The sequence below is a fragment of the Mytilus trossulus genome, chromosome 12, assembly GCF_036588685.1.
Source record: "Mytilus trossulus isolate FHL-02 chromosome 12, PNRI_Mtr1.1.1.hap1, whole genome shotgun sequence".
NCBI classification, from domain to species: domain Eukaryota; kingdom Metazoa; phylum Mollusca; class Bivalvia; order Mytilida; family Mytilidae; genus Mytilus; species Mytilus trossulus.
The window spans coordinates 2,077,877-2,093,130 of record NC_086384.1 but is presented as its reverse complement, the minus strand read 5'-3'; the positions used below and the strand labels follow the sequence as shown (position 1 = coordinate 2,093,130).

The window sequence follows — 15,254 nt, the reverse complement described above, 5'->3', positions numbered from 1 at the left end:
ATAGCTCTGCAAAAATAAAACATCTGAAGTTATTATTTTCTAAACAGAATATATATTGAGCTTGATCTGTAGACTTGTTACTGCTTGTCATGATCTAAAATAAATATAACTATAATAAGGGCGAGAGTTGGGATTTTCCTTACATGTCAATGATGTTTAACCATGCCCCTTTCTGTACATGTGTATGTGCCAGTCCCAAATCAGGAGCCTGTAATTAAGGTTCCGTCTAAGTCAAATTAGCTTGTATTTGTTTGACATTATTCACACGAATATAAGGATGAAACTGTGGCAAATTACATATCAAAAGAATCAGAACATTGCATAGTATCTTTTAATGAATGTTTTAAAGTTCTGAATATCTCCAGGAAAAAATGTCCAGTCTCTGAAGTTCCAATTCTTTCAAAAAGTGTAGAATTTTTGTAAGTCCATAACTGACCTAAAATGACATAAAATTCAGTATTATATATTAATATGTATGACACCCATATATAAATTTGCATTTAAACACTGTCAATTGCAAGATTTTAAAAGTAAAGTAAAATAAATTTATAAAAATGTGGATGCCATTTTATTGGGACTACTTACATATTGAAAGTGAAAGTGAAAGCAAAAGTGAAAGTGAAAGTTTAAAGTATGGAGGCCAATAGTAAACATTAAAATTCATCAATTACATCAAATTCAGTTTAATTATAGTAGTGATTCGTCCGACTTTTAAAGTTGCAATATCTTTACATAATTTTGTGATGAACAGTTCAAATTGTCTTTCTAATGCACACCAAAGTTTAGGAAATTTAATGCCAAATATTATAATTTCCTGAAAGTTTGAAAAAATTATATTTTCTTAAATATTACTTTTGTGCACAAAAACATCATGTTCAATCATTCAACTTCTTTCTGTGATGTATTTAGTGAGTGATTTCCTTCTACATCTCTTACAATTTATTATTATTTGATTATAAGATTATTTATTAACCAAATATGCCATTTTTGCATTCTTGTTGAAAGTTTTAGACCATGGAAGTCTCAAAGAATATGTTTTTTTTGTAACTTTTGATATAAACTATGTATTACATAAAACATTTCTCATAATAAATACATGTTATTGGGACTTTGTTCATTTAAAAAAAAGCATATTAAAACATTCCTTAAAGTCTCAAAGATTCTTATTTAAATAAATTCTAAGAGAATGAACTCAGATAATTACCATCAATATTCCTTCTGTAAACTTTGTTTAGGTTCTCCAAACTTTATCAAGGTAGTATAGTTTAACTACTTGTATTTGCGGCTTGTAGCAGTGAAAGTATCAATATGCAACTCTTGATAAACTAAAATGATACAAACACATAATTTTCAACAAATATAAAACCTAACATTTTACTATCATTGCAAATTGTTTGTCTGCTATAATTTCACTCATACAGATGATAAGAAGCATTTCACGTAATGTGGGAACAGTCAGCTTACATTAGCACCAATGTCAATACCATTTATAACATTTTTTTCCCAAATTGTATCACATATAAGCTGGCAACTACTATTGGCGTCAAATGTTTTTACGCCACCTCTCAAGATTTAAAAATGCAAATTTGTTTACACTCTTTTCTGCATTTGTACAAACTATGTTTTTGATAGTCTTGTATGATTTTGAATTTTAGTTTCTTGTGTATAATTCGGAGTTTAGTATGACGTCCATTATCACTGTACTGTTATGCATATTTTTAGGGGCCAGCTGAAGGACACCTATGGGTGCGGGAATTCTTGCTACATTGAAGACCCATTGGTTGCCTTTGGCTGTTGTCTGCTCTATGGTCGGGTGGTTGTCGTTTTGACATATTCACCATTTCCTTTCTCAATTTAATTCAGTTTACAATTATATGTTTGTATTGATGTTTGCTTATGTGATAAAGCTTAACATGCTGGTAAGAAGGTCAATATCAGTAACATAGGAAAACATTGTTCAAATCTTTCTAAAAATATTTCATAGAATAAACGAGAAGCATTGGTGTAATAAATTTAAATATGAAGTTTGATACACACAAAAATAATTACCCTAAAAAAGGTTCTCCAAACTTTACCCTGGAAGGATAACCCAAGTTGGGATTTGCAGAGTGAAGCAGTGGAAGCATTAGCATGCAACTCTTGACAAGCTGAAATAGTACAAACACATAATTTTCAACAAATATAAATAAAACATTTAAAAGTCAAGAGATCTTGTAATTCTTTATTATACAGAAGGAGAATTTGCATCTTTCAGACATGATTTTATTAAAATCAAATGTGGAATTATGATTTCATGTTATACAATTTGCAACCATCATTGATAGATAAAACAGAAAGAAATCTTACTCCTTAAACAAAATGAGCCTCAGCACTTTGTTAAAACGGTAACTAGAGGCTCTTTGGAACATGAATATCTCACATGGAAACCATGACTTATTGCCATATTGGAAATAAGGGTGAATCAAGAAAATTAATTTGTCCTCCAATTATTTCTGCAATTCATATTTATATAAAATAATTTTTTCTGATAATTGCCAAAAACTAAAAAGTGTTTTCAGGGACAAAAACCCATAAAAGTGTTGACTTGCTTTTCTGAAACCTTACATAAGGATAGAGTCATTGTGCCACGGGGGGGGGGGGGGTCTCTTCCTATATAAAGGTATATACATATGTGCCGCTGGAATGGGTCCCTTTTTTGATCCGTCAAATATATCAATGGGATGCAATTTTTGATGTATAATAAGATTGTATATGCATATAGGTACTATTTGAGCTGATAAATATATGAATGGGTTATGATTTCGCTGTGAAATATATGTATAGGTAGGGATTTCACAATTATTCAATATATGAATGGGGGGTGTTTTTAAAATCCCAGCTGCACACCTGTACCCAAAATCACATGTTGAGACCCCCCCCCCCCGTGCATTGTGCTTATCAAACTTTACATCTTTCTTCTATTGTTTTGGTGAGGACAAGCATAGGTGTAAAACACATCATGTTTTATATCTGAGCTGAATTATAAATTTAATCAAACTGGCCTCACATTAACTTTTTTTCATTGTGATATGTTATTAGTGGGATTATAGGAATCTTACAACCATGATAGTGTATCAGGAAATCTCAACAACCAATGGCATTTTTTTATTGTTCTATAACAAGGTTTTAGCCAAATTGAAGAACAATAATATTTTCGCCAAGCGTCTTGAGAATTCATTATCTTGAACATACCAAACATGTTTGATTATATTTGTCAATTTTAATTACATCAAGATGTATGAGTAAGGAAAAAATTGATTGTTTGGTTGAAATGCCATAGACAATGTTGCTGTTATATTTGTTCTGCATTCCCAAAGGAAAAAGTCATAACACATGCATGTAAAGATAAGGAAATCTCATTGGGAATAACTGCTCTGTCTCAAAAGTGGTAAAATTTTATGTCAACACCTGTCATTTTTTCAACTGTATAACTGGGATCAAATTTAGATGACGGAATGACAGAATTACAGATGGACATGACTATTCCAATATACAACCCACATGTGGGGGTATAATTTCTTTTTAAGTAAAAAGATTAATATACTTGTCAGAGATATAGCATGCCATTAATCTTTTCACCTTGCATCAGGTGACATTTTTTCTAATATTAAATTTTAGCTAAAACTACAATACTGACCTGATTTAAAATTGCACTATACATCAATGAACCGTACAGATTCAGATCGATAATCTTCAACCAGATGATTTATTTCATATGGGTTGTCATCACTGTCATATAGGACTTCATAAATTGCACCTTAAAGAGATACATCAAATTGAACAAAACATAACAACAAAGATGTGCCCAAGTAAAGATATAAATACAGATTCATAGTGCAATTATATGTTATAAGCAAATTGATTGTTCATTCAATTTGGTCTTTCATTTATTTAATAAGATGTCTTTTGTACCCTGTATAGCCCATATTCCATCTTCTTTTAAAATGAGCATCTACAGAAATATTCAAAAACAGTTGATTTTGCCATTTTTGGAATAACAATTAATATAAATGTTTACTTGTCCTTGCTCTCGTTTTTGTGTCTAAAATAGTCAGATAGTTTTTATGTGATCTCAAGCTGTATATTAACCTATTTTGAAGACTGATGTTTGCAAGCAAAAGTACTTTATATACATACATAGAAATTCATAACATTTAAACAAGTACCTTTCACACCATCCTTTCCTGATTTTACACTCAGCACTGTCCCTTTATACCATTGAGATGTATTGTCTACAATCCATTTGTGTTCTATTCTTTTGTCTAGGAATTTCACCAATCTTGGCCTACCTCTTCTACTGAAATATAAATACAAATGTATTGATAATTAATATCCATAAGATGCTACATTTCCTATTGACTATCACTTCTTTTAAAAATAAATGTTATACAACAATATCAGTTTGTTCAGATACATGTTTGAAAATTGTTCGGATTCTTTTTCTTAGCTTAGTTTACACTGTCAACACATATTCTTCTTTTTATATTGCCAGTGATTCTTTGGTATGTTAGACTGAAAATTTGGTCGTACCTATAGAAAACTTATTTCAAACGGTATAGCACATCCTCATTTTTACGGAGATGTTGTTTACCGTGCTTGGAAATTTACAAACGATCCTGGTAAACTTATCGGTCCTTTAAATAAACTTATTCTAAAAGGTTACCAATTCAACACTATAATTAGATCTTTGAATATTGTTTTTATTGGTATTAATGTTGATTTTGTTATCAGTAAACTAAAAGCAAACTAAATATCATTGTTATATAAATATATATACATATGCACATTCATGGATCTACATCTCCTGATGATGATGTCTTTATTCTAAATCCATTGGATGTTGGATGTGTAATGATTGATTATTTAGTCTAAGATGCATGATTTTTTTTATTAGTTGTTATTGGCTTTGAACTAGGTGTCAGTAACTGCAAGTACTCTCAGATCTGTACTGATAGTCTTTTTGTCGTTAGGATGTATAAGTGCTGAGCCCCTCTGTTTTTGTAAGATGTATTTTTATTTGTATCAATCTGATGAGTTAAGCCTTTTTCAACTGATTTTTATAGTTTGTTCCTATGTTGTACTGTTACACCACTGTCCCAGGTTAGGGGGAGGGTTGGGATCCCGCTAACATTTTTAACCCTGTCACATTAATTATGTTTGTGCCTGTCCCAAGTCATGAGCCTGTAATTCAGTGGTTGTCATTTGTTGCTGTGTTTCATATTTGTTTTTCGTTCATTTAATTGTACATTAATAAGGCCGTTACTTTTCTCGTTTGAACAGTTTTACATTTGTCATTTCTGGGCCTTTTATAGCTGACCATGCGGTATGAGATTGGCTCATTGTTGAAGGCCTTATGGTGACCTATAGTTTTTAATTTCTGTGTCATTTGGTCTCTTGTGAAGAGTTGTCTCATTGGCAATTACACCAAATCTTCCTTTTTTTTTTTAAATTACACTTATTATTCAGTCAGCAGATCATCACATTGAACAAATGCAAAATTTCAAGGGATAAATATCTGTTAGAAATTGATTCATATACTGTTAACAGCAATGTTTACCTTCTAGTACAGGGTGTTTGGTCTGCTGATGGTCCAGTGTTTGCTTCTGAGACAAAGTCATTGTTCTGTTTTGCTGTATTCTTTTTCTTTCTACCAGTCGTTTTTTTGCCAGGTTGGGTGCACTTTGGTGCAATGTACTGTAACAGAAAAATTAACACATCATTTTTATTGTATGGTCAAATATATATATTTCAAAAAATATACTAAAAGAAAACAGATTAATATGCACAATTTATTTTATAACCTACATGACCTAGGAACATTGTATGGGTATAATATTTTTCACAGTTTGCATTAATCGTTAAGACACCTTTTTGTTTTCTGTTGGTTTCTCAGAAAAAGTGTGGTTTTGTCCTTAAGACATTATTGACCATTCTTCATGTTCTTTGTCAAATTTTTCAGTTGAAAAAGAACAAACTTCAAAAATAAAATGATGATTCAAAATCCAATGCAATTGAATCCCCTTACCAGATCTGGCACTGAGTTGCTAATTTCAATTTATTTTTAAATGAAATGTTCAATGAGTAATTTTCAAGTCAGCAATAAAATTTAAATCAAAAATTAGTTTATCAAACTCTAATATAACAGGTCTGTTGATCTGTAACAAAATAAACATAAAAAAGATCCCTTATAACTCTTAACATCATAATTCATATAGATGTGTGTCTACCAGGGTTGGACCCTGGAATTTCAAAAAGGGGGTGGGGGGGGCATACACCCTCTACACCCCCTGAATACTCCACTTTCTAACATAGTAGCGCATTGGTGAATACATACAAGGAAGCACACACTTAATGTGTGTCTTATCTACTCTAACACATTACACTTCAATATATATATGTACAAGTAGTATTAAAATACACATATGATCCTTTGTTCAATGTCCATACATGTAATTTACAAACCACGATTCATTTAAACATTTTTATACTGCTTGAGACATTCCACTTTTTTTCATAAATACTCACCCAGATTCCTGGTTCCCTTATTCCAGGACTTTTGCCATTACGTGGTGAACACAATTCCGGAAGAATAGCATTGAAGTAAAATGCTTTAAGTTTTGGCAGCATGATGTTTTCCCACAAGGTATTGTCCCTAAATATTCTTTGGATAAACAACTGGTGTGGATTAAGAGTCCTAACAACGAAATCTATCCAAGGATAATTACAAATATTCATTAAACCATGGCACTGATAAAAGTAGTTGTGGGTACTTTTCAAATTTAAATGACCACTGACAGTTTCCAGACAGAATGATGATTTTTCACTTGCTTGGTAGAGATTGACAGGTTTGTTGTGCAGAAGATTTTTTATCTCCAAAAGACCATCACCAGACGCAGTTGAAACTATACCATCTGCACTAGCAGCCAAAAATGGGTGTTCATGGGCAATTAGCAAACCAGTAGATTTAACATTTACATTCTCATGTTGTTCTGCCTTTTTCAGCGTATACTCCTCTATAGATGTTCTTTCTTGCAGAAGTCCATTTCTAGTGTGTCTATTTCCCTTGAAGGTGGAGTACAGAAGATTTTTGACTAAATTTAATACTTTCAATGAAGGGTTACGGCGAATGATTGGTCCAAAATTTGAAGCTGTCAAACGTTTTCTCCTTTCTGTGTGCCAAAGACCAGACAAAGATTGCTGTGAAGTAGAATTTGTTATTGCATTCATTTGAGGTATACCAATGTTAATATGAGTCTGAATATATTTGTCCTTTATATTTGATAAATCAGATGGAGATATGTCAGGGGTGTAATCCATTGCCTCAGTGCCATAAGACTGTCTAGCTTTTTTGGAGTTGCTTTGTTTGCAAACTTTCATTTTTCTCTTCCATCTCAATTGCTGAGTGTCTGGTTTCGATTTGTATTTTCTGCTACTGATAAGATTTTTTTCATGTCTAGCGTAGTATTCATCAAAGAATTTACCTGCTTTTGTTGTTGTTGCCTGTTCCCAAACAATAGGTGACCACTTTGGTCCAAAATTCATTCTTAGCCCTCCTCCAAAACATCTTCCATGCCAAGATCCTCTATTACAGAGGTTGTAGATTTTTCCGCCATCAAATTTGGTCCTTATTCTCATCCAATTTTCAGCTAAATTTGTTGTTGTATTAGAAATGAGACGGTGAGCTTTTTCAGCAATTCTATTCAAAATTGATGTCACGTCTTGAATTATATACTGTTCAACATTACTGTACTCTATAGATGATTCTCCTCTTGCTTCCTCCTGTGCAGCTAATGATGAGCCTTCAGACCAAAGTTTTTCCTGTTCTTCAAATATATCCAATGTCTCTTCCACTGGTTGATCCGGTGGTATGACATGATGGTCATGAGTGATTGGATTGACATTGTCCCTTGCCTTGCAAAAGTTACTGCAGTTGGAATGTAAACCAAAAACATGAAAAACAGAGTTTTTTATGTCATGACGAAGCTGAGAAATAGCTTCAGGTTTTGTGAGGTGATTTGTTTCTACATCTTTAGAACGCATTCTGATGGCACTACGCAAAGCAGATACTAACCGTACACGAGTTGTTTTTGTTAAATGGTTTCTACCTTTATATAGATGATTTTCGGAAACAAGTTTTTCCAGGTTTGACCTAAAACATTTGCATGTATGGTTAGCACATTCTTCCTTTTCCACATATCTACCCCAACCTGGCACTTCCTCTCGTATCCTAGCATAAACTGAACTGTCACCATCTCCTACAACACGGATATAGCGTAGGCCATGTTTGGATTCTGCTTGTTTGAACCCTTCAAGCACAATATCAGCTTCCATAGACTGACTATCTTCTGACCAGTTCTTAAAACATGTATGTTCTGTTGGGATTGTATTCACTTTCTCTGCAGTGCTACATACATAGCAATACTTGTTTCGTACTCCTATATGCAAAAGTTTTTTGGTTGCTTGCCCTATTATGATTGCCACTCCTCCCAGGGCATTATAGGAATGTTTGTGGGTTCGTTTCGACCATCCTCCATCAGTAATTACGGTTATTGCTGGGATACCCTGATGAAAAAATCCGTTCTCCATGGCAATCCTTCTTTCCTCTGCTCCAACCTGTTAAATAAACATATGGGACATATAAATATAACTAGTCCCACTTGAGTTTCCTAAAATATCATTAATTAATGCCATGAAGGCTAAACCTAATTAAAAGTTTAAAGTGTGGTGGGATTTGTTTGTTTTTTCAGACAGAAAATTGTTTTTTTTTCTGCAATTAATCAAGTTTGTGTGACAGTTTTGTTAGGTACATTAAAAATAATTTTGTATAGTACAGAAGGTAAATAAGCTGAAATATTTCCCATGTTTTAATTAATTCCATACACATTATATGGATTGTCTCTTGCTTTATTTAATGGATTGTCTATTTAACTTGGAAAATTCGGTGGTGGGGGTTATAGTATATATTTTGTATAGTACATAGAGTGAATAAGCTGAAATGTTTCTTGACCCACACTGTAATAGAATACAAAATTGATACTTAGATACTCTAAAACTCTTTCATCGTAAGTTTAGCTGAAATTGATTTAGCAGTTTGAAAGGAAAAGATTTTCTAATGTAAGCAAACATAATTAAACAAGAGTGGACACACTGAAATGTCTCGCCTGTTCTAGTGTTTATAATATAATTTATGTTGAAAGTGTAAAAAAGCATTGTAGACAACAAGCATTCCATTAAATTAACTGTACTTGAGATGAAGGTGAGATAAACCTTTTAGACATAAATGTAGTTCATACACTCATTCCATACAACAATCTAGTTTACCTATTGCTAAAAGTATCTCCGAATTAACCTCATGAAAAAATTTAGCCTTGACCAATGAACCATGAAAATTAGGTCAAGATCAGCAAACACCTACTAAACAGCCATGCATACACACCATACAATTATTTCATACACCAAAATATATTCTACTATCCCTATAGTATTTGAAAAAAGACCAAATCATTGATGATTTAACATTGACCAATGAACCATGAAAATGAGGTCAAGGTCAGATGATTATTACAAGACAGACTTGTACAACTTACAAAAATTCTATACACCAAATACAATCAACTTGATGCTTATAGTATATGAGAAATAGACAAAATTGCAAAATTTAACTTTGACCACTGAACCATGAAAATGAGATCAAGGTCAGATGACACCTGTCAGTTGGACATGTACACCTTACAATCATTCAATACACCAAATATAATTGAATGAATGCTAATACATGTAGTTTCTTTGAATAGACCTAAACACAAAAATTTAACTTTGACCACTAACCATGAAATTGAGGTCAAGGTCAGATGACAACTGCCAGTTGGACATGTACACATTACAATCATTCCACACACCAAATACAGAAGACCCATTGCTTATAATTTCTGAGATATAGACTTAACCCTGTAAACTTAACCTTGTTCACTGATCCATGAAATGAGGTTGAGGTCATGTGAAAACTGACTGACTGATAGACATGGGGACCTTGCAAGGTACACACATACTAAATATAGTTATCCTATTACTTATAATAAGTGAGAAATTAACATTGCAAAAAGTATAGTTTTATGTAAATCCAAGTTAACTTGGAAAAGTTACAAAAAAAACTAAAGGCATGAAAGGTGACTATCTGAATTTAGTCAAAAATGAAAAATCTATCTTTTTTAATCTATTAATTTAATCCTTGAATTTTACAGCAATACACAAAAAAAAAAACAATGTGGTATTCTGTTAGATCAATATATAATTGTGATATCTGCATAGTTTTATGTAACTTCAAGGTAATTTGAAAAAGTTATAAAAGAAATTAAAGGTACTATCTAAATTTAGTCTGAACAGAACATTCTAGCTCTTTTTACCTATTAATTAAAAGTCCTTAAATTGGACAGTAAAACACCAAACTATGAAAAAATAAGGAGTTCTGTAAGATTAATATATAATTGAGATGGCAGTATAGTTTTATGTAAATCCAAGTTAACTTGGAAAAGTTATAAAAAAAACTAAAGGTGACTATCTGAATTTAGTCAAAAATGAAAAATCTATCTTTTTTAATCTATTAATTTAATCCTTGAATTTTACTGCAATACACCAAAAAAAAACAATGTGGCATTCTGTTAGATCAATATATAATTGAGATATCTGCATAGTTTTATGTAACTTCAAGGTAATTTGAAAAAGTTATAAAAAAAATTAAAGGTGACTTTCTAAATTTGGTGGGAACAGAAAATTATAGCTCTTTTTACCTATTAATTAAAAGTCCTTAAATTGGACAGTAAAACACCAAACTATGATAAAATAAGGAGTTCTGTAAGATTAATATATAATTGAGATGGCAGTATAGTTTTATGTAAATCCAAGTTAACTTGGAAAAGTTATAAAAAAAACTAAAGGTGACTATCTGAATTTAGTCAAAAATGAAAAATCTATCTTTTTTAATCTATTAATTTAATCCTTGAATTTTACAGCAATACACAAAAAAAAACCAATGTGGCATTCTGTTAGATCAATATATAATTGAGATATCTGCATAGTTTTATGTAACTTCAAGGTAATTTGAAAAAGTTATAAAAAAAATTAAAGGTGACTTTCTAAATTTAGTCTGAACAGAACATTCTAGCTCTTTTTACCTATTAATTAAAAGTCCTTAAATTGGACAGCAAAACACCAAACTATGAAAAAACATGGCTTTCTGTAAGAATAATATATAATTGAAATAGCTGTATAGATTTATGTAAAACCAAGTTAATTTGGAAAAGTTATAATAAAATTTAAAAGTGACTATCTGAATTACGCCCAAACTGAAAATTCTAGTTTTGTTTTTAACTACGTGTATTAATTTAATCCTTTTGTTTGACAGCAATACAACAAACTACCAAACAATGAGGCATTCTGTAAGGCCAATATATAGTTGAGATGGCTACAAACATTCAAGTCTCAAGAGCCTGATTCGCTCACCTGAACCGTTTTGCTTAAACCTTTCACAATTATTATTTTTGCTTTAAAATGCCATTTAAATGTTGATCATATTGATTATTTGTAAATCTTACTTTGCCAAACATTTCTGCTGTTTACAGTTTATCTTTATATTCAATAATGTTCAAGCTAATAACCAAAAACTGCAAAATTTCCTTATTCAAAATTACCAATTTAGTGGCAGCAACCCAACAATGGATTGTTAGATTCATCTGAAAATTTCAGGGCTGCTACATCATGACCTATTGAACATTTTTTGCTGTTAATGCTTTAGTTTTTGAGATATAACAGTATAAGCCAAAAACTGCATTTGACCCCTCTATTCTATTTTAGCCACAGCAGCCATGTTTGTTGATGGATCAAAACTTCAGATACAATTTAGAAAGAAGATACCACAACGAACATTCATTTAAAGCAGTGATATTGTTTGCCTTAAATTAGTGGAGAATAAAGGCTTTTTCCCCTGGAGAAGAATCCCAATTTGAAAAAAAATGGCTTAAAATTATTCCCAAAAAGACAATTTTCTTCCCAAAGAGTGCTGTCTTAGAAGAAATTGTGCATGAATATAAACTGTAAAACACTCATTTAAACATTTTTCACGCCTAAAATGACTATATTTGCAGATTTAAGGGTCTATTTATGTATCATCACTGACAAATTGAGGTTTTATTTTAAAGCAGGGTTTGACTCTTGAAAATGGCTCTGTAAATTGAAGTTTCAGTCAAATTCATGGTTAATTTTAAATTTCCCAATTTGATGAAAATGACGCATATTTTCCCAATAAAAAAGGGTAGAGGTAGTTTTGAAAAAAGCCAACAATATCACTGTAAAGTTTGAGAGTATTTGGCCAAGTTGTTTCAGAGGGGAAGATTTTTTAATTTAAGCAAGTTTGATGAACAAATAGAGCAAATTTGTCTTTAAAGGGCAATAACTCCTTAAGGGGTCAATTGACAATATTGGTCATGTTAACTTTTTTGTAGATCTTACTTTGCTGAACATTTTTGCTGTTTATAGTTTATCTTTATCTTCAATGATATTCAAGATAATAAACAAAAACTGCGAAATTTCGTTAAAATTACCAATTAAGTGGCAACAATTAACCCAACAATGGATTGTTAGATTCATCTGAAAATTTCAGGGCTGATAGATCTTGACCTATTGAACATTTTTATCCCTTGTCAGATTTGCTCTTAATGCTATAGTTTTTGAGATATAAGCCAAAAACTGCATTTGACCCCTATGTTATATTTTTAGCCATGGCGGCCATGTTTGTTGATGGATTAAATTTTCGGATACAATTTACAAACTAGATACCCTAGGGAACTTTCTATTAAAGTTTGAATTATTTGGCCCAGTAGTTTCAGAGGAGAAGATTCTTGAAATTGTTTACGACGACGGACGCCAAGTGATGGTATAAGCTCACATAGCCTTTGGGTCAGGTGAGCTAAAAATCAAAGTTAATGTGATAAAGTAATAGTAATAATTAGGGGTGACTATAGATATGAATTTAATCAGAATTTAAAATTTTAGTTTTTTTATCCATTAATTCATGTACATATTATGTAATTAGACAGCAATGAACAAAATTTTGTAAGATATATATAATTGAGGTAAATGGGCTGATTCAGACCAGTCTAGACTAAATTCAAAGCTCAAGATTGAGTCAAGAAAGGTCAAGACCATATTCATTCTATATCGAGATAAGCAAATACTCAATCAGACTTATTAAGTAAAGTCGAGACAAAAATCAAGTCGGGTTAAGTAGTGTCAAGATTATGTCAAGTCTTGTCAAGTATAATATGTGCTCGACTTTAATACTGGTTGAGCACAAAATATGGTCTTTTCATACTCTGAGCAGTTTGTAGTGCTTGTTCATTAGAAAAGACAACTGGTTTAGGAGCCGTACAAATTTTTCAGACATACATGGACATGTACATGCATATAATTAAAAGAACAGATTTAAGTAAAATTCCCCCCTTTCCAACCCATGCATCTGTTGAGTGTTTGCAATAATAGCATTTCTATAATTTTTTTTAAGTCTTTGTGTTTCTCATCCAAATAACAAAATGTGCAAGATTCAATGAAGGTTTGCATCTGTTCATTCCTTGATATAAGATGTTTTAATATTTAAAAAAGTTATCTTTTGACTTTACTGGCACAGCCGTAATTAAGATCATGTTTAATATTGATACATGTACATGTACATGATGTATGACATGCTATAATGACAACCTATGAAAAGTAATATATATTTTTTATTTATTCAGTTACCTTTTTTTGAGCGTGTGTGTGTGTGGGGGGGGGATTCTCATTTACATTTATTATATATTATGGGTTTTTTTTCGATGTTCATGCATTCATTTTACATCATGTACATTTATGTTTTAATCAATTATAATTACCTGTAACATATTTTCTTGGAGAGCTGCTAACCACCATTCCCCTACTTCTTGTTCAATTGCTGAAAATGAAGTTGACGAGAGTCCTGGTGAATTCATTGTCCCCATGATTTCATTTAAGTGAGACGGTCCATTTCCAGTGGCAATACTTCCCCACACAGCTCTCACGTTTACATCAAACCTTTTACTTTCTGGCAATGATGGGCTAGTGCAGAATTTAAATTGTTTATGACATCCTTCACACTGAGCACAAAGAACGGTTGCAAGTCCTAATTTCCTTTCCTCGCTTACAAGTTTTATTGGTGATTGGTTTTTAGAACTTAGCTCTATTGCTGAAGGACACAGACATACGTGCATAGTTATTTCACTGACATGTCCTTGTAATGAGTCCAAATTCACAAATCTATAACCTTGTGGGCTTAAATTATGCATTGTCCTTTCTCTGATTTTCAGTTTCAATCCATTTTCTAATAGTTCAGAAGTGAAAAATTTATGGCATTCTTTGGTGTTTTTTCTCTTACTTATTGTTGTCTGTCTGATTCTCTTTAAAACAAGAGACAGCGGCAGAGACTTCCGCTTTATCCTTTTTCTCCTAATCATAAAATTTACAGTTGGTCTTCCACACCTTGTACTTGTTCTTTTGCCCTTTGCTGGTCCAGAGCCTAGTCCAAATGTTTTTGACGTTTTCCTTTTACTACCCATTATAATTAAATTGAATGACTCTACTTTAGTACTGATGTCAATGTCAAGCCTCCATATTTTTTATGTCTCAAGCAGCATGTTTTAATTTTTATTAAAATTTATTCACTTACCTTCAAATTATATTACTTTGTAATACTTAAATATTAGTTCGGTTACAAACAGAAAAAAAAAAGAAAATTATTCATGTTTTTTGCCAATGTTTACAAACACCGTGATGGCGCTGGGGGATGGGATCACTTACTTGAGTGTCGATTTACGATATAAGGACAATTTCGATCACATTAGTAATTATTAAATCATCTTTGTTTTTGGTATTAATGTTTGGATACCCATCATTCTCACCTTTTTATGGAAAGGAATCTTCAAATCGGCAACTTTTCATCTGTTGGATCAAAGATCAGCCCATTCACATCAAACCGGAAGTTGTTTCGAATCAATAAAACCACTCTTTGGTTTCGAATTGTAGTACTAATTCTACCCGGTTTTACGTTTAATTTGAATATCCGTCATTTACATAATAAAAACAAGATATTAAGTAGTTTTAATTTTAAAATGCATCTAAATATATAATATTAATATTTGGCGGACGAATCATTG

At 31.8% G+C, this 15,254-nt stretch overlaps 1 protein-coding gene across 2 annotated transcripts; it reads right to left on the bottom strand.

Moving 5' to 3' along the window:
• Positions 1-220: 220 nt before the first annotated feature.
• On the bottom strand, positions 221-14,983 carry LOC134692945 (uncharacterized). 2 transcript variants are annotated; one of them, XM_063553589.1, is made up of 8 exons: positions 13,959-14,983; positions 6,565-8,652; positions 5,597-5,733; positions 4,206-4,336; positions 3,677-3,796; positions 2,050-2,147; positions 1,205-1,325; positions 221-436 (listed from the first exon to the last, which is right to left on the bottom strand). In XM_063553589.1, the coding sequence occupies exons 1-5, from the start codon at positions 14,655-14,657 to the stop codon at positions 3,693-3,695; spliced, it is 3,159 nt and encodes a 1,052-aa protein (XP_063409659.1). In that variant the 5' UTR covers positions 14,658-14,983; the 3' UTR covers positions 221-436; positions 1,205-1,325; positions 2,050-2,147; positions 3,677-3,692. The 2 variants fall into 2 exon arrangements, with proteins under 2 accessions (XP_063409659.1, XP_063409660.1); XM_063553590.1 differs by having other exon boundaries at positions 4,206-4,333.
• Between the last annotated feature and the right edge of the window lie 271 nt (positions 14,984-15,254).

Excerpts from the sequence above, each read along its gene's own strand:
- LOC134692945 (XM_063553589.1), bottom strand. The coding sequence starts at position 14,657 with ATGGGTAGTAAAAGGAAAACGTCAAAAACATTTGGACTAGGCTCTGGA. Across the intron at positions 8,653-13,958 it reads TCCAAGAAAATATGTTACAG|GTTGGAGCAGAGGAAAGAAG; the intron begins GTAATTATAATT and ends TTTATTTAACAG. Across the intron at positions 4,337-5,596 it reads CAAACACCCTGTACTAGAAG|TAGAAGAGGTAGGCCAAGAT; the intron begins GTAAACATTGCT and ends TTTATATTTCAG.